The sequence below is a fragment of the Oryctolagus cuniculus genome, chromosome 9 (genome assembly GCF_964237555.1).
Source record: "Oryctolagus cuniculus chromosome 9, mOryCun1.1, whole genome shotgun sequence".
NCBI classification, from domain to species: domain Eukaryota; kingdom Metazoa; phylum Chordata; class Mammalia; order Lagomorpha; family Leporidae; genus Oryctolagus; species Oryctolagus cuniculus.
In genome coordinates this window covers 123,875,681-123,894,882 of record NC_091440.1, presented here as the reverse complement: position 1 = coordinate 123,894,882, position 19,202 = coordinate 123,875,681, and the positions used below count along the sequence as shown (strand labels likewise).

The 19,202-nt window shown below is 44.0% G+C and overlaps 1 protein-coding gene across 2 annotated transcripts in view; it reads left to right on the top strand.

The window, feature by feature from the left end:
- The window catches only part of ITPR2 (inositol 1,4,5-trisphosphate receptor type 2), a 536,947-nt gene that overhangs the window by 180,136 nt on the left and 337,609 nt on the right, over positions 1-19,202 (top strand). For both annotated transcript variants that reach the window (XM_051850872.2, XM_051850873.2), the window contains 5 exons: positions 695-814; positions 929-1,114; positions 2,793-3,044; positions 3,983-4,127; positions 5,693-5,843. In XM_051850872.2, the coding sequence (XP_051706832.1) occupies positions 695-814; positions 929-1,114; positions 2,793-3,044; positions 3,983-4,127; positions 5,693-5,843 (854 nt within the window). The remainder of the gene's footprint in view (positions 1-694; positions 815-928; positions 1,115-2,792; positions 3,045-3,982; positions 4,128-5,692; positions 5,844-19,202) is intronic.

Here is a 19,202-nt window from a genome sequence, read left to right as displayed (position 1 = left end):
AGTATTTCATGAATTTAATGGAAAATGGAATAAAAGATAAGTTTATTTGGGTACAAAAATTTTTTAAATGCATGTCGATGAGGACTCTGCAAAAACTTCATGACAGTGTATATTATAAAAAACTACACAAATTTCAAAGTATTTTGCAGCCCTATAAACTGGACTTTGAATTCCATCACCCTATAAAACATGCTAAAGTACCCTATCTGGGAAAAATAAATGTAGAAAAGGTAAGCGGATTAGAGGTTTTCCTCATTGAGTAGTAAAGCGAATAGAAGCTACAAGGTAGAAATGGGTCTCAGACTTGAGCCCCTCATGGTTGCCTGCCTTGAGTTGGTGCCATAGCCCTGTTTCACTCAGTACTTTACCTTCTATTTAGTATTCATTTCTGGGGAGTCATACATGGGGGTAGATAATGATTTTCTAAACATAGATTATAGTGCTGTGGGATAAGTAGCACCAAATAAATAGAAGCAAACATTATTTTTCAAATCATCTTTGTGCTCAACAACTCAGTAGAAGGAATTAGATGTTGAGTTTGTCTCTAATGATGTAGCAGATAAGCAGCACTCTAGAAAAACTTCACACGGGAGTATTAGTAGAAATATCTAATGAGTTTCTTCTGTTATATTCCAAATTATGCTTATGTCGTGATGAGTTTATGTCAATTTCATCTTTTTTTTTCTCTTGCCAGATTTTTGGATTATTTGTCTGATCTCTGTGTGTCTAATACCACTGCTATCCCTGTGACTCAGGAACTCATCTGTAAATTTATGCTGAGTCCAGGCAATGCAGACATTCTCATTCAAACCAAGTAAGCATGGATTTTGGTGGCATCTTTTTCAGTTCATGTGTTAGCACTGTAGTTCTTTGTCATGGTTACCAGTGCCCCTCATAATCGATTTCCATTCGTGTTCTTTATTTCAAGGTTGGTCTCTATGCAAATAGACAACCCCATGGAGAGCTCCATCCTTCCAGATGACATTGATGATGAAGAAGTGTGGCTCTACTGGATTGACAGCAACAAGGAGCCTCACGGCAAAGCCATCCGGCACCTTGCTCAAGAAGCAAAAGAAGGCACCAAAGCTGATTTAGAAGTTCTTACCTATTACAGGTTAGGTATCGTAGAGAATTGTGACTCTCAACCTGCTGTGTTCACTGAGGAGGGATTCCTTGAAGTCTCTGAAAGTTAGCTGTGGGTGAAGAAGAGATTTTAGAAAAATATATATTGGTTTATTTGAAAAGTAGAGACAGACAGACAGACAACAAGAGATCTCCAATCCACTGGTTCCTTCCTCAGATGCCTTCGACATTCACTGCTGGGCCAGTCTAACACTGGGAGCCTGGAACTCAATCTGGGTCTCCCATATGGATTCGCAAGTATTTGAACCATCATCTCCTGACTCCCAAGGGTTGGCATTAGCAGGAGGCTAGAATTGGGAGCAGAACTGGAACTTGAACCTAGGTGCTCTGACATAGGATGCATATGTCCCAAGTGATGTCTTAACTGCTGTGCTGAACACTTGCCCCTGAAGAGGAAATTTTAAAACTTAGGTCACAACTAGAGTAGCTGAAATATCTAGTGCTATTTAAAACATTCACAATGAAACTTAACGTCTGTCTTTTCCACATATATCCAGAGAGTTTTTTCTGGTTATTGGTTGTGACGGGGGCAGGTGGGAGATGAGTCAGGACCTAGGTGATGGATAGCCAGAAAGGTGGGACCAGGGCTGGGGAAGCTGATCTGGCTGCAGCGGTGGCCTCAGAGGGCACATGGCAGGAGTTTAGGAGATGCTGCTCGTGAACACAAGGTGACTTGTGACATAGAAGAAGCTGGGGTCCAGAGTGAGCAAAGTTCCACGGTGGCACATGGCATGACTGCTGACAGCCACGCCTGGTGGTTGGTATGTGAGCAGCAAGGACTCAGCTGGCATCTTTGAGTTTATAGAATAGAAGCTCAAGGCGGAAGCCCCTTGGCCACATGGGTCCTGATGGCAGCAATCAGAGAAAGGCAGAGCATGCCTTGGTTTCTACAGCAGCTGTAGCCCATCCAGCGTCTTTGTCTCAAAGGTGGATGGATCCAAACGTACAGATGCTGTTTGGGCTGATCATGTTTGTCTTAAAAGCTGAGTAGTGCTAAACATAGGTTAAGGATTCTAGGCTCCCAGCTAACTTTGGATTGTAGATATTAGAACCCCCAGCTAGACTTAGAGTCCCAGCTAGACTTAGAGTACATTTATTCTGGGGTGTCCAGCTAAACTTAGAATGTAGATTGGGCTCCTGCCACCCAAATGGGAGATCGAGATTGAGTTTTCGGCTACTGGTTTTGGGCTTACCCAGCCGTGGATATTATGTAATGGGCATTTGGGCAGTGAACCAGTGGATGGAAGATCTCTTGTCTGTCTCTTTGCCTTTCAACTAAAAATAAAGTTAGAGTGTAGATGCTAGAGCCCTCAGCTGAGTGAGGCTGGAGGAAGCAGAAAGAAGTGATCACACGTGAAGTGATTGTTCATGACCTCCATACAGGCTTAGTGTACATGAAATTCCATTCAGCTGAGACCCTAGGGACACTACCCTGCAGGCACACATAGTTGGAACAAGAGAAATTGTAACAAAGGCAGTAGAGCCAGTTTCATGTATATGTTGTCATTTGATCACTCCTTCCACTGAAACAGTTTGAGTCCAGCATCGTGAACTGGAGTGTCATCAGGTGTCATAAATGATTGGTGCTGTGATGTTTAATGTTTCTATCAAGATAAGACAAATAATGTCATTTGCTTGATGTTTTCAAGATATCAGCTAAACCTCTTTGCAAGGATGTGCTTGGATCGCCAGTATCTGGCCATCAACCAGATTTCTACACAGCTGTCTGTAGACTTGATCCTGCGGTGTGTGTCGGATGAGAGCCTGCCCTTCGACCTCCGTGCGTCTTTCTGTCGCCTCATGCTGCATATGCACGTGGACCGGGACCCCCAGGAGTCCGTGGTTCCTGTTCGCTATGCCAGGCTCTGGACAGAAATCCCCACCAAGATCACCATTCATGAGTACGTGCAGACACCTTTCCCCGGATAGTAAATTCAGCAGTTGAACTCAAAATCCAGTGTCTCTGATTTTGAAATTCAATGCATAGGAAGGGATTTGTATGTTCTAAGATCACTTATCTTCCAAAATGCAAATAAGATGCTCCATTTTTAAGGTAAAATGACCATTTTAAGTGACAATAGAAGCATCTCTCTGGAAGCTAATAAACAGAAATGAGTTTATTAATACCAATAAGAATTTGTGAAATGCTTTTGTCACAGGAGACTATGACTTGGAGGTTTGCATGGGTGGGCATTTTGCCTAGAGGTTAAGATGCCTGCATCCCATGTCAGAGTGCCTGGGTTTGATACCCAGCTCTGGCTCCTGACTCCAGCTTCCTGCCAGTAAAGACCCTGGGAGGCTACAGTGATGGGCCCAAGTCATTGGGTTGCTGCCACTTGTGGAACCTGATTAAGTTCCTGGATCCCAGCTTTGGCTTTAGCCCAGTCACAGACCTTTATGGCCATTTGGGGAACAGAACAAGAAATAGTAGCGGTCTCTATCTGTATGTGTCTGGCTCTGCCTCTCAAGTAAATGTCTTATGAAATGCTTTCTTAAGAAAGTTCATGGCACGTGTGTATAGTGAAACAACTGGGCATAGATTTAAAAAATTTTTGCACAGACTTTTTGAAGTACCCTCAAAGTAACTCATCCACAATAGCCTCTGTCTTATAAATGAGGACACAACATCTGGGATGGGCAATTAATATATCCAAGATTGTGAAGCCAGAGTTAAAATATGTACAAAGGTCTTTCAAACATTTTGCTGAGAAAAAATCCATGCAATTTCTTTCACAGCATATGTTTTCCACAAACTTTCTGAATCCCTCTTGTGTGCGCTCCTGTTTTTAAATGAGTACAATCTGCTTAACTTGCTTTATCTTCTTTCCGTCTCTCCCAGGTACGATTCTATAACAGATTCTTCCAGGAATGATATGAAGAGGAAATTTGCGCTGACAATGGAATTTGTTGAAGAATACTTGAAAGAAGTTGTCAATCAGCCCTTTCCTTTTGGAGATAAAGAAAAAAACAAACTGACATTTGAGGTACCTCTTTTAAACAGTCATTTGTGAAGCAATTAAAATTTCCCTGTCAAAAACTGGGTACATTGAGCATCCAAGACATTTCCCTGTGGTATTCAGGGTGCTTTGGTGATTGTCTGGTTTAGTTCATGCAAGTATGATTCTCTTTGCCTTCAGTTTAGTGCTTTGATTAACCTCTATGTGCAGTAACATGTTTTAATTAGGTATTAATTACTGTTTGCATACTTTATGTTTGGATTATTATTATTTTTTCATTTTCATGGATTTTTTAAAAAGATTTATTTATTTATTTGAGAATCAGAGTAACACAGAGAAAGGAGAGGGGGAGAGAGAGAGAGTGAGAGAGAGAGAGGTCTTCCATCTGCTAGTTTACTCCCAAATTGGCTGCAGTGGCCAGAGCTGCACCAATCTGAAGCCAGGAGCCAGGAGCTTCTTTTGGGTCTCCCATGCGGGTGCAGGGGCCTAAGGACTTGGGCCATCTTCTACTGTTTTCTCAGGCCATAGGAGAGAGCTGGATTGGAAGAGGAGCAGCTAGGACTAGAACTGGCGCCCATATGGGATGCCGGTGCTTCAGGCCGGGGCTTTAACCCTCTGCACCACAGGGCCAGCCCATTTTCATGGATTTGGTGTTTTTAGTCTCAATGAACTGAATTGGAATAGTTCCATAATCAAATTTTGGGGACATAATGCTAACTCTAGAGAGGATGCTGTTATTTTTTATTTTGTATGTTAGCTACCTATTGTTTATAACAAAGTACTCCAAAACTTAGCAGCCTAAAGCAACAAATGTTTATTGTCTCTCAGTTTCTGTGGGCTGGGAACCCAGGCTTAGCTTGAGAGGTGGCTCTGGCTGTGGTTGTCTCATGAGGTAGATGTTGACTGCAGTTGTGGCCATCTGGATCTTCTGATTTTCCACCGCGCCCTTGTGGGTGCAGGTGGCCACACCTCCCTGCCGGCTGCTGGCCCAGCCTGGCAGCTTCTCCCCTTGTGTGCCTACCTGGAGGCTGCCTGACTTCATGAGCAGCAGCTGGCTGTCCCTAGAGCAAGTCATCATGTAATCCAGTCTTGGAGGTGACATGCCACCACTGGTGCCATGTTGTGCTGGTCACATAGGCCACCCTGGTGCAGTGCGGGAGGACACTGTACATTTGGGGGCTGCCTCTTGTCCTTTGTTATCCACGAGACTACAGATTGCGTAGGGAGTGTGTATTTCTGGGCAAATTTTACAGACAATGTATCTAATCACTAAAGTAATTAATACAACTGTCAATGAGCAGGTATCCTAATGACTTCAGTGAGTTAATATAATTAACAGGTAAATAATTCAAATGTAAACTTCTTTAATCACCTTTAAGCACCCAGCATCTTATTTAGAATTAATTCTAGGCTTGAATAAATGAAAGTTGAAGTGGAAGATTTTGCAGATATTTTAATTCCTAGATGTTAAATAATTAGGCTGCTTGAAAATGCTTGAATTAATTTAGATAACAAAACAAGCCAACATGTATTAAGTCCCCAATGGTTTCTTTTCTTTTCCACCCCCTCCTTTTTTTTTTTTCCTTATGAAGGTGGTCCACTTGGCTCGGAATCTCATATACTTCGGATTTTATAGTTTCAGTGAGTTATTAAGGCTCACACGAACGCTTCTGGCCATCCTTGATATTGTGCAGGCCCCTATGTCATCGTATTTTGAAAGATTAAGCAAATTTCAAGATGGAGGTAAGAATCTTTGGACATGTTACATTTTTTTGTTATTACTTGGAAGTAAAAGAAAAAGCTTGAGTGGTAAAGCTGTTAGCATGTACCTGCTCATACATATAGAAACTAATCCTAGAGTGATAATAAACTGAATTAATGAACATGCTTGTCAGTGCAGAAGTTTTGAAAGACAAATTCACAAGGTCAGATTCCACCTTTTGCGACTAGGGTTCTGCCTGTCCACTAGTCAGGACTTATGCGTTTGGAAAAATGGAAACATCTCAGTGTCTGGGATCGTCTCGGAACGGGCACTGTGCTGGCTGTCCCTCACAGCAGGGCATAGGAAGGAGCCAGGAAAGGAGGGCTGCTCCGGGCATGCTAGAGAGCAGGGAACGCAGAGCTGTGTGGAGGCGGTGAACTGGACGTGGGACTGTCAGAGCAACCTGTGCTCAAATCCTGCTTCAGCCTCTTCGTAACTTACCTTCTCTGGGATTTTCTCATCCCATCTGAGATGTGAAGATGATAGTAAGAGTGTCTTCCTTGGTTTCCTGGTGGCGAGTAAGCGAAGGCAAACAGTGTTTAGCAGGCTTGTGACACTGTCTGTCTTGTGACTCAGTAGACCCTTTGGAAAATGGGATGATTATGTTAGGTTGGTGCGCCTGAAAACACCCTGAGCTAGACAATTGCTTTTAGATGGTTTACCGTGAGGAATGCACTCAGGTTCCACGGTAAGGAGGCGAGGGAGGTAGGATGGGGCAGAGAAGCCCATCAGCAGCACAGCTGCAGCTGAGACCCCAGCTGATGCTGTAGGGAGCTTGGGGGCCTGGATAGCACTTCAGAGGGCAAGGGGACTCGAGGCTTTGTCTCCTTGTGTCATCCAGCCTCCAGCTTCTGGTTCCATCATGGAGTGCTGTGTGACATTCAGAGGGCAGGTCCTTTGGCCAGAAGTCATTCCTAATGAAACACAGCGGCTGTAGGAATCCACGCTGCAACCACGAAGAGGGGATATGGGTGGAGCACAAAAGTATCCAATACAATTTCCGTAATGGGAAATCCAGTTTCAGATTTAAGGAATAAATACATGCTTATGCAGTGTAAATGAGGAACTTGCAGGTAAGCTGGAAGCAACTGAGTGCTGCAGCCTACATCTTCCAGAAAGCCGTAGCGGTCAGTGTGAAGCAAATGAAGCCCCATAAATCCCTGCCCCTCAGCACAGCCAGAGCTAGAGGACAGCACAGACTTCAGCTACCGTAAGCAGAAGAGTGAACACCAGTTTTCAGGAGCGCTGCCCCGTGAGCCCCCCTGCAAGCCTTTGTGTGGAAGGAAGAGACGGGCTTGCGTGGACATGATGCTCTGAAAGGAGAATGTATCTCCCGGGTGCAGACCCTGAGAAAGTGTCCAGGTAGTTAAGAGCACTGAGTAAAGAGGAACGGACTCGAGAGGAAGTTGTGGAAAAATTGTGCTTCTAGGATTTTTTTTTTTTATTTTTATTTTTTGACAGGCAGAGTGGACAGTGAGAGAGAGAGACAGAGAGAAAGGTCTTCCTTTGCCGTTGGTTCACCCTCCAATGGCCGCCGCGGCTGGCGCGCTGCGGCCGGCGCACCGCGCTGATCCGATGGCAGGAGCCAGGAGCCAGGTGCTTTTCCTGGTCTCCCATGGGGTGCAGGGCCCAAGCACCTGGGCCATCCTCTACTGCACTCCCTGGCCACAGCAGAGAGCTGGCCTGGAAGAGGGGCAACCGGGACAGAATCCGGCGCCCCAACCGGGACTAGAACCCGGTGTGCCGGCGCCGCTAGGCGGAGGATTAGCCCAGTGAGCCGCGGCGCCGGCCTGTGCTTCTAGGATTGAACGTAGTTAAAAGTCAGGGGGTTGGGGCATCATTTCAAATCCTGTTAGTGCAGCAAGAAGGAAAAAGATGGGGAAATGCAGAATGCCGTGAGATAGCAGAAAGCCAACCAGTTGAAGGATTTTGCTGAAAGAACCTCACACGCTTCATGGAAAACAGAATTAAACAGTGAGTGTGTTTTGGTGCAAAGAATACTTGGAAATCATGCATGCTGATGTCACGCCTCCCTTGCTGCCCACCCAAAGCCAAATTGGAGCAAAACTGTACTTTGCACCCCTGACAGGAGAGGGAGCTGTCCAACTAGTGATCGTGTGGATCAGCCCTATCGTCATTCCTGTCTAGGGGGTGCATAGATGTTATCAGCCTTGGTTTACATGAAACTGCTGCAAGATCAGACAGAAAGGAATAATCCAAACATTCCAGCTGATGGGAAATCCACTCTGAAAAGCAACTGTGAAATGAAAGAAAATGGCGATGTTACATTCTACCCAGAGTTAAATTGCTTCCACTGTCTTTGTAAAAAGGCACTATGAAAACTACCTTGCACCGCACATTCAAAAGTTATGGTCAGAAAAGGAGCAAAAAAATGGAAGAAAGGAAATGAAAGTTGATTGAACTCAGGAAAGAAACAGGATAAAATGTTAGACTTCATTAATTTATTTTTGGAAATACAGACAAAATTGTAATTTGAATTCAAATGTAATAAAAGGCGTTGAAGAAAGGCAGGAAAACAATGAAGGGAGTGACAGTAACATAAACAATAATGTGGATCAGAGAGAAGAAGGGCAAAGAAAAGCCATCATAGGAATAATTGGAGGCCCTGAAGAAGAAAGTATACCAATGGAAAAGAATAGGTTTTTAGAATTATAACCAAAACAAACATTCCCAACGTAGATGATGGCTTGAATCTGCATGGTTAAATTGTCCAGTTTGGTTATCTCTAAGAGCATAATAAAACTATGACAGCACTTCAAGAAGTTTGTAGAAATATGAAATTAAAAAATTGTGAACATTTTCTATGAACTGATAAGATACTCTCATTTTCTATATGTAGAGTGATACAGGTTTGAGGAAGGAACTCTGAAAGCAAAGAAAAAGGAAAGGACATGTGAATGTTCTTTACTTTTCTTTTTATCTTTTTCCTGATACATCTATTTATTTGAAAGACAGAGTCACAGAGAGAGAGAGAAAGGGAGAAATCAATCTTCTGTTCACTCCCCAAATGATCACAATGGCTGAGGCTGGTCTTGGCTGGAACCAGGCGTCTCTAACTCCATCTGGGTCTCCCGCATGGGTGGCAGGGAATCAAGTACTAGGGCCATTTTCCACTGCTTTTCTAGGCACAGTAGAAGGGAGCTGCATCAGAAGTGGAGCAGCTGGGACTCAAAGTTGTATTCTGCTATGCGATGCGGACATCACAGGGGGCTGCTTATCCCACCGTACCCCTATATCTGCCCCTCTTCTATCTTCTGTACTCATTAAAAGTTTCCTAACAGAAGTCTGTGAACAATGTACGAAGTAAAAATCTGAATGACAGGGAATCAGAGACCAGCAGTAATGAATCCAAGAGCAGGGAACTGCAGGAGTCTCTGCTGACTGTGCTGCCTAAATCTCTCAGTGAAAAGCAAAGGGTCCTTGTCTTTGCGCAAGAAAGAATTCAGGCGTGAGACAGAGAGCAGTGGAAAGCAAAGTAGCAAGGTTTATTAGGGTAGGGACATCCGTAAGAATGGATGGGCACCTCTCCAGACAGGACCTGGGACCTGGGAGAGAGTGTGCAGTTTTCTTTTAGGTTGGGGCTTTTTTTTTTTTTTTTTTGGACAGAGTTAGAGACAGAGAGAGAGACAGAGAGAAAGGTCTTCCTTCCATTGGTTCACCCCACAAATGACCGCTACAGCTGGCGCTGTGCCGATCCGAAGGCAGGAGCCAGGTGCTTCCTCCTGGTCTCCCATGGGGTGCAGGGCCCAAGCACTTGGGCCATCCTCCACTGCCCTCCCCGGCCACAGCAGAGAGCTGGACTGGAAGAGGAGCAACTGGGACTAGAACCTGGTACCCATATGAGATGCCAGTGCCACAGGTGGAGGATTAACCCAGTGAGCCACGGCGCCAGCCCTAGGTTGGGGCTTTTAAGGGGATGGGTCTTGCCTTCCCTCCCCCTCTCCTTCTCCTCCTGAACAAAGGACTTGTTGGATGTAAATATGAAAAATTCCTTTGTGAGTTTTCCCTGAAGTTGTCAGGGGAAGCCTGGCTGGCGTCGCCCTGCCTTAGAGGAAGGATGGTATCAGGTAGAAGAGGGGTAGAAGGGGCAGGACCCCCTGGAAGATCCTCAGGATCCGGGCAGGACGTTTGAAGTGCAGATACTGGGCTGCACCTGGAGGGTTATTGGGATGACTTTGAGATGCGGATGCTGGGCCGCTGTAGATGTCAATTCCTTAGGCCTTTGTCACACACACATAAGCTCATTTCTGACTTCCTACCTAACAAGAAGACTCCCTGAATTCTGGGGCATCAGGTGCTTGCAGTGTTCATATTCAAGGTGCTATCTCTTATGATGCTTTCTTCTTTTTTCTTTTCTCCAAAGAAACTATTTATTTAATGAGTACAAATTTTATAAGTACAACTTCAGGCATATAGTAATTCTTTCCATCATACCCGCTCTACCACCCCTACTCCCGCTCCACTTCCTCCTCCCTCTTCCAATCCCAGTCCCATTCTCCATTAAGATAAAAACAAACAAAAAACTGTTCCTCGACAGTCAAGATGAGGGCTGTTCAAAGTCAGTGCTTCTGTAAGTGTCAGTTTCACTTCCACAGATTTCCTTTTGGTGCTCTGTTGTCACAGATCAGGGAGAACATATGGTATTTTGTCCCTTGGGTCTGGCATTTTTCACTAAGTATGATGTTTTCCACTTTCATCCGTTTTGTTGCAAATGACTGGATTTTATTTATTTATTTTTTTACTGCTGTATATTATTCCATAGAGTACATATCCCATAATTTCTTTATCTAGTTTTCAGTGACGGGCATTTAGGTTGATTCCATGTATTAGCTATTGTGAATTGAGCTGTAATAAACATGGGGGTGCAGATAACTCTTTCATGTGCTGATTTCATTGCCCTTCGGTAAATTCCCAGGAGTGGGATGGCTGGGTCATATGGCAGGTCTATATTCAGATTTCTGAGTTATCTTCAAACTGATTTCCATAGTGGTTTTACCAGTTTATATTCCCACCAACAATGGATTAGGGTACCTTTTTCCCCCATTCTCACCAGCATTTGTTGTTTGTTGATTTCTGGATGAAAGCCATTCTGACTGGGGTGAGGTGAAACCTCATTGTGATTTTGATTTGCATTTCCCTGATGGCTAGTGATCCTGAGCTATTTTCCATGTGTCTGTTGGCCATTTGGATTTCTTCTTTTGAAAAATGTTTAAATCCTTGGGCCATCTCTTAACTGGTATTTTTTTGTTGTTGTTGTGGAGTTTCTTGTTTTCTTTATATGTTTTGGTTGTTAATCCTTTATCAGTTGTATAGTTTGTGAATAATTTCTCCCATTCTGTTGGTTGCCTGTTCAGTTTCCTGAGTGTTTCTTTTGCTGTACAGAAGCTTCTCAATTTGATGTAATCCCTTTTGTTGATTTTGGCTTTGATTGCCTGTGCCTTAGGGGTCTTTTCTAAGAACTCTGCCTGTGCTAGTGTCTTGCAGGGTTTCCCTTTTGTTCTCTAGTAATTTGATGATATCAGGTCATAGATTTAGGTCTTTAATTTGTTTTGAATGGATTTTTGTAAGGTGTAAGGTTGGGGTCCTGCTTCATACTCCTGCATGTGGACATCCAGTTTTCCCAGCACTATTTGTTAAAGAGACTATCCTTGCTCTAGGGATAGGTTTTAGCTCCTTGGTCGAATATAAGTTGGTTGTAGATGCTTGGTATGATTTCTGTCATTTCTGTTCTGTTCCATTGATCTGTCCATCTGTTTCTGTGCCAGTCCCAGGTTGTTTTGATCTCAGCTGCTTTGTAGCATGTCTTGATGCAGCACCACTGCCTCCCCAGGGTCTGCATTCACAGAAAGCTGGAGTCAGGAGCTGGAGGTGATGTAGGATGTGGGCATCTTACGTGGCTTCTTAACTGCTAAGCCACGTGTCTCCTTCCATCTGAATTTCTGTGTAAGTGCTTGCAGTCTGCTTTCAGGGTCTTCCACTAAAGAAAAGTGCTTTTTTCCCTTTTGAAAAAGTGCTGATGTATTATTTATACTTTCCCCTGTCCTATGCATATTTGCCACATACATTTTCTAGTGAGCTCCTTTCCCTTCTGTGTACCATAGTCGTTCTTTGAGCTATATGAGAACCGTAATTAATTTATTCAGCAAGTATCCGCTGAGCACCTGCTGTGTGCTAGACATTGTTGCAGTCAGTGGGAATAAGCATTGAGCAAGGTACACTGAGTTCCTGGTCATAAAGTGTAGACAAAATTCCTCCCGTCACTCTTGGAGGAAGAGTGAGATAAGAAAGAAATGAGTGTGTCCTATAGCAGTAGGCGGTGCTGTGATGGAAAATAAGGCATGACACCAGCCTGCCGAGTGACGGGGAGCGGGAAGGGCGGAGTGGTGTTCTGCTGGGCCGTGTTTGGAGGGTTCCTAGGAGAGATTGATGTGATCCCATCACTTTGGCTGCTGGATGGAAAACAGAATATTCATGTAGGCAAAGATGTCAGTGTCACAAAAGAGGAAGGCCAGGAAACTGTTCCAGATAAAGGGACATGAAAAGGATGTGGCAGCGGAATGTAATGCGTGCGTGGATCCAGAGTCGGGAGACAGACACCATTGAGATCATTTGCATGTGGATATAGGCTGTAATACTGAATCAGTTTCAATTCCTGAATTTTTAAGTTGTGCTGGGCTTATTTTTAGGAAATATGTGCTCAGGATTTGAGGGTTGACAGTTTGTGTTATCTGGGACTAACTCTCAAAAATGGCAGGAAAGGACTCTCTCCCTCCCGATTCCACCGTGTGTGTGTCTGTGAGTGTGTGTGTGTGTGTGTGTGTGAGTGGGTGGGTGGGTGTGGAGAGAGAGAATGACTGGCCGAGGGAGTGAGAATGCCATGGTAACAGAATCCATGCAGTTAGTCACTCTGTGCTGAGGGTAGATGGCGATTCTTCCTATCATTCTTGCAACTCCTCACATATATTTGAAAAATTTTAAAACAAAAAAGGTAAATAACTAACCAGGTAGGAAAAGGATGTATTGTGACAAGGTGACATGTTAAGCTGAAAGAATTGTCTATACCAAAAGGTGTGTTGTTATAGCTGGGTTCTATGAGATTCTAAATTCCTAGCCAAAGTTTCAGTGGACTCTCAGTTCTGAACAGAAGCAGCGTGAGGGAGCATACTTCTGAAATCTCCGAATGTGGACACAGGATTGTCAGGCATGGAAAAAATCTTGTGGTACAAGCGTGAGACAGGGGTCAGTGCCAGAGAGGAAAGCCCGGATCATGGAAAGTACCTGGCAGGAAGCAAGAACTGTTACTGAAAAGAACCGCCAGTAGCCGTGTCGAGCAGTGTTGCCACATCATGAGCGGCAGCGTCTCATCTTCTTGGCACTTTTGCCCGCCAGTGATTTGGTTTGTGTTTTCCTATTTTAAAGAAAATTTATTTTCTGTTGGAAGTCATTTGCAGAACTCATTTTTTAAAAGTACAAAGTCAATTTATAAACATTATTGCTAGATAAACCAGTTCCTGTGAGGATGGAATCCTGTTTTCCAGGCTGCTAGTACAGCCGGGATGTTTTGTGCCAAAGAAGGAGACCCTCACTTACTCACTGTCTCCCTGACCCGACTCCAGCTCTGCTGGGGTTGCACCCGCAGGTCAGACACAGGGAAACAGGGGAAGAGTTGCCTTCTAGATGGGTCAGGCTCTCAGACCCTGCAGTCCCATTTCGTGCCAGCCCTGGTGGCGCCAGTCTTCATCAGGGTGTGCACACTCAGCCTTCGTTTGTTTTTCTGGGAAATCCTGGAGGATTGGATGTCAGCGATTAGCATTTGAGACGGAGGCTGGGGTGGCTGGCCAGGAGGGAACAACTGCAGAAGGTCCCAGTGCAGCCCACCTCTGGGTCAGTGGCCTTAGTTGTCTTCATCCGAGATTTCAGTGGCATCTGAGTCGCACTCCCAGCGTCACAGTGGGTTGTCGCTGGCATGCTCTACTCAGCAGAAGTTGCTAGGCTCAGCAACAGCTTCCACTTCCGTGCCCTCAAGGTGGTCCATGCAGGAAATGATTGAGGAGCACCCACTTGGACACTCAGGGGCTGGCACTGCTCTGGCAGGCACTGGAGCAAACTGGAAGATTCTGATGTTCACAGCTGTCAATCTGATACCTTTCCCTTGCTACCTCTGTACTCACTTAGGAAAAGAAATGCTGTTTTCAAACAAATGTATTCACTCCCAGCAGGCTACGTTGTTGAGTCAATTTGCTTTGCCTAATACCCGTCATTTGCTCCTGAGATTTACAATGCACAGGCACCATTCAGTGTAATTGATCTTTGGGGCAGAAGGGTTCTGTCAAGCAGTGCTCTTCTTTGTCACGTATGGAAGTTAAAAGCGAGTCTGCACAACAGCTGAAACCAGGCAGATTTTCTATATTCCTTGCGAACATTTCATTTTTAAAATTATACGTTTGCTTTTCAGCCTTGCCAAAGGACACACAACATGAAGATTTATACTGCATCAAGGTCGCTGTTTTTTTACAACAGGGTGGGGGTGTTTGATTCCTCCAGAGAGTCATTTAAACAGCTGGAGACAAATGTGAATTCCAGTTCTGCATTGTTCTCAAGAGCGGCATGGTGGTTGTCCACCCTGAATTGTGAGAGAAGGTAGCATGTCCATTTGGACACAAATGTGGTTGACGTAGGGCTGTTGACACAGCTTGGTTTGGGTCTGATTCATTATTTATGAGGGATTTTCACAAAGTTCATGGAAAATGTGTACTATGAAAAAACACTGTGTATGGATTTCATAATCTTTGGCAGCAAAATAAATCTACCTTTTATTTATTTATTTGAGAGGTAGAGGTACAGACAGTGAGAGGGAGAGACAGAGAGAAAGGTCTTCCATCCGCTGGTTCACTTCCCAGATGGCTGCAATGGATGGAGATGAGCCGATCCGAAGCCAGGAGCCAGGAGCTTCTTCCAGGTCTCCCACGCGGGTGCAGGGGTCTCCCATGTGGATGCAGTGCCCCCAGCACTTGGACAATCTTCCTCTGTTTTCCCAGGCTAGAGCAGAGAGCTAGATCAGAAGTGGAGCAGCTGGGACTTGAACCGGCACCCATATGGGGTGCCGGCACTGCAGGTGGAAGATTAACCTACTGCACCACAGTGCTGACACCTAAACTTAACTTTTAATTCCGTGGTTCCATGGGCCTTTTGAGGTCTTCTTGTCGTTATCTTGTTAATATCCTTTTACTTGTCTGTATTTATTATTTGAATAAGATTGGGGCTGAGACCTAAACTTTCAGTATGCAAGAATGAAATTTTTACTGTCAAGGGAACTTTGGACATAGCTGGGATGTCTAGGATACCACTGTAGTTTTTGCTAAGTTAATCTCATTTTGGAATTCACCATCACTGGAAAAGGCAGTATACTATAGAAAACTACCAGAAGACCAGCGCTGACTAGTTGCTTATTTTATTATCTTGCATTTCACTTTTTCACAACTCCGAAGTCTTGGGAGTTTCCATAGCTCAGTGGTGAAATGTGAGCCTGTGCCCGGCCAGTAACCGGGTCATCCAGTCTGCCGATGTAGACATGACCATGTTGGAGACGGGAAATCACTGGGAACATCAGTGGAGAATTGCATTTACTGGTAGGATTTCCTTTCCTGGGAGAATCCAGGAGTGGAGATGAAGTGGCTTTGGCCTTAGAGAATAAGATGCAGGCAACACAACAGCTTGAAAAGAATGTCCTGCTTTAAGGGGATTGCAAGTGCACGGGGTGATTCATAGCCCTCTGGGTCCAGCCCTGGGTAGAGGCAGAGATAAGCAGAGCAGCGGTGACCCTCACATTGGACAGGTGTGTGTCCAGGGGTGCCTGTTGCCCTGGACCATTTGAGGAAGGGAGAGAGAGGAGTAGTCATCCAGGCAGAGACAGAGAACCAGCTGCTTCTTCAGCTTAGCAGTTTTGCCTGCCAGGGACCCTGTGTGATCCGCCTTGAAATGCTTTTCCTGGCAGCAGAGTTGCTGTTAAAGAGGAGAAAGGAAATGGAGCTGGGAGGTGGAGCAGAAGCGTTTTTAAAATATTATTACATGGGTGGGAAAGGAAGAAAATAAATACAAATAATATGGCAGAAAGTAGTGTCTTCCCTTATGAAATAATTTGATTAGTCTGAATGGGATCTTCGTGGTCTCTTCCAGTTCAAAACTGATTCTTCAAAGATTCGTATGTAATTATTTTCAGCGGACGTCCACAAAGCGTGTCTTGCTTATAGCTGCGGCTGCTCTTTGTAGAGACACCAGTTGGCCTTGAAACCAGAAGCTTGAGTTCACTTAAAATACCCAGAATATCTTACAGAAACGAAAACGAGGGAGGGCGGAGAGAGGGGGGAGAGGACTTACCTGGCTGTGAGGTGACGCGTGGAGGTAAAGGGGTTGTGACAGAGTGGGGTGAGATAGAACGCAGAATAGTTTAGTACGAGGACGGAAACCAGAAAGCAGGGGTGTAAGGTTCAGGCAGCTTCATTTGAAACTCATCCCTATGTTAATTTTTTAAAAGATTTAGTTGTTTATTTGAAAGCTAGAATCAAAAAGCAAAAGGGACAGGCAACAGAGGAAAAGAGAGGTCTTCCATCTTCTGGTTTACTCAGCAAATGGCTGCAGCAGCTGGTGCAGGGCAGACCAAAGCCGGGAGCGTGGAGCTCCATCTGGGTCTCCCACTTTGGTGGTGGGGCCATCGGCACAGCACACAGCAGATGAGAAAACCACAGTCGCAGAAATCTGTGTCCGCATCTGAAGAACGGATTCAGGAAAGACTCGTTGTACAGAGCTGGTTTCTGATGTCAGTGATTCTGAAGCATCTGAAAATAGATAGCGTCCAGAATTTTCTTTTCGTGTCTAGAACTTTGTTATGCTTCAGTGTGTTTTAAAGTCACTTGGATTTTCTTCCCTGGTTTCTGTTTCCCGGGAGATCTTAGTCTTGACTCACAGTTTTTCTGAAAGAGAATTGTGGATGTAGTGATGGCCGTGTCCACATTCCCTTTCAGAAGTGAAGGGCCATGCTCCAGCTGCATTCAGCTGGAGCTCCTTGGAGGGCAGCCTTCAAGGGCCTTCTCCTGTGAGGACTGATGTGTGTCACAGTCTCATGTCTTCCACTTTGTCCACATCGCCCAGAAAATTCAGTAGAGGATAATTCAGTAATGATGTATTTACTCAACAGTTTTGATTTAGCTTGGAGTGCTTTTTTTTGATTCAGGAGTGGAGTATGTCCAGCCTGTGGGCAGTATAAGGCATGCAGAATCTTTTGGCCTGGCCCTGCCAAGGCAGCTGCAGGTGGGACTTGAAATGCAACAGTCTATAGTGGGCCAGTTTTTGAGCTGATAATTTTGTATGGCTCATGATTGATGTTCTAAATATCCAAATGGTTTTGGCAGAAAGAAGGCTCCCACCTTTGGATTAGATAAAACAATGTTAAATGAAGACTCACTCCTTTGTAAATGATTGTTCTGCTTGCCTTAGGGGAAAAAATACCAATCACAAGTCAACATTTTATGTCCTAAGTGTCTCTTGGAGCTGATTGTTCTGCTTCTCTTCCTGCAGATATCTGCTTGCCCTGTCTGTTTCTGACTCTTTTTTTACATTCCAATAGCAGGATCCTTGAGAATTATACATTCTGCCCCTTTCTTTAGCTCTCTTCACTGCTGGAGAATAATAACTCAGCTCCTTAGATTGGTGCCCAAGGGTCTTCATAATTTGAGTCAACACATCTCTAGCGTTGGTTCTTGCAGTTTCCTTGGCATTGCTAAGCAATATCAGTAGATAATGTTCTGCGGGCTGCCTCTGTATCTTGCTTATGCAGTCATATACCATGTAACATGTATTGGTCAACAGTGGACCACGTATGTGAGGATACATATACCATCTGGTCCAGGGGTGAGGTGTACGGTAGGCTACACCACCTAGGTTTGTGTACGTACACTGCACGATATTGGCACAACAGCAGACTTGCCCGGTGGTGTTTTTCTCAGAACACATTCCTTTCAGACCTTGTTCTTCATTAGAATGAATGTGTCTAAGTTGCCTATTTTATAAAAACATGCATGCACTCAAAGGACAAAAATATTTAGAGATCCTAATAATCCAAATATATGTTTCTATGTTTGTTTTTAAAAAAATAATTCTATGACTGTTTTATAAATCTGTCTTTTCAGTAGACCTAGGAAAGCCTCCATGATTTGTAGAGTTGCTAGCTGGATAAGTTAATCATAATGATTCAGATTTATTGATGAAGAGAACCCAAGTGTGTGTGTATGTGTGTGTTTGGGGGCAGACTGTGCAAATAAATTCTATTTCAGGTTCTTAAGTGGACTTGTACTTGCCTAATATACTGCTACTTACCTACCTACACTCAAACATATTTATTGAGTGAAATGCTTTCAATGAGTGTATGTGAATTATGTGGTTTATATATATAAATGTGTGTTTGAACCATGGAAACACTTTCTAGACCATATATATAATATATATATAATTTTTTCTTTTATTACTTAAAAACTTTTATTTTCACTTTCCAAACTTAAAATGAATGGATGATAACATGATAAATCCCAGGTTGTGTCAAAAAAACTTCTTGATATTTTGTTTCTACAATTTTATTTTAGTAGTTTAGTGATTTGTACTGTGATGTCGTTCACATGTTCACTTGTTGAGTGTGTAGGCTGATGAAGTTCAGCAAGTGCACATATAGTTTACATAATTTAGTAAGACCTAAAGCAGCTCTGTAACGTTTGCTTAGCTCTCTCGATCAGATGCTACTCATAGGAAGTTATCATACATGAAATTATTTTTATTCTACTTTGCAAATTAGTTGACCCAGTAGAGGTGGAAGACTATAATTGTAGATTTGCCTATAGGATGTGTCATAAATAAAGGTGCTATCTGTCACTTTGGGGTTTTGGTACCCCAAATCTGCCAGTCACTCGCTGAGTGAGGCATGTTCTATAGTTTAGTGTGAAAGAGCTTTGTCCTGATCTTTTTGTTGTAAGGTAACCCTAAAACCTCTGGAGTTGCTTGGGGTGATATGAGTGGGCCTAGGCAGAACTACTAACATTGCCTGATCGAGTCATTAGGATCAGTACCTAGGGATGACCTCACAGGTAGTGAGAACGGCTGAAGAGGAACGGGTTGTTCATTGTCCTTTCCTTCTTTCTACTACAGTGCTTTCCTCTAATTGTAATTATTGTGTGCAACAGCATCTGAGGTCTCAAGGTGCTGATACACTGGGACAGGTTCCCCATTTCTCTTAGGTTCTGGTCAAAGGTATCCACCAAGTACTCAAATAAGGT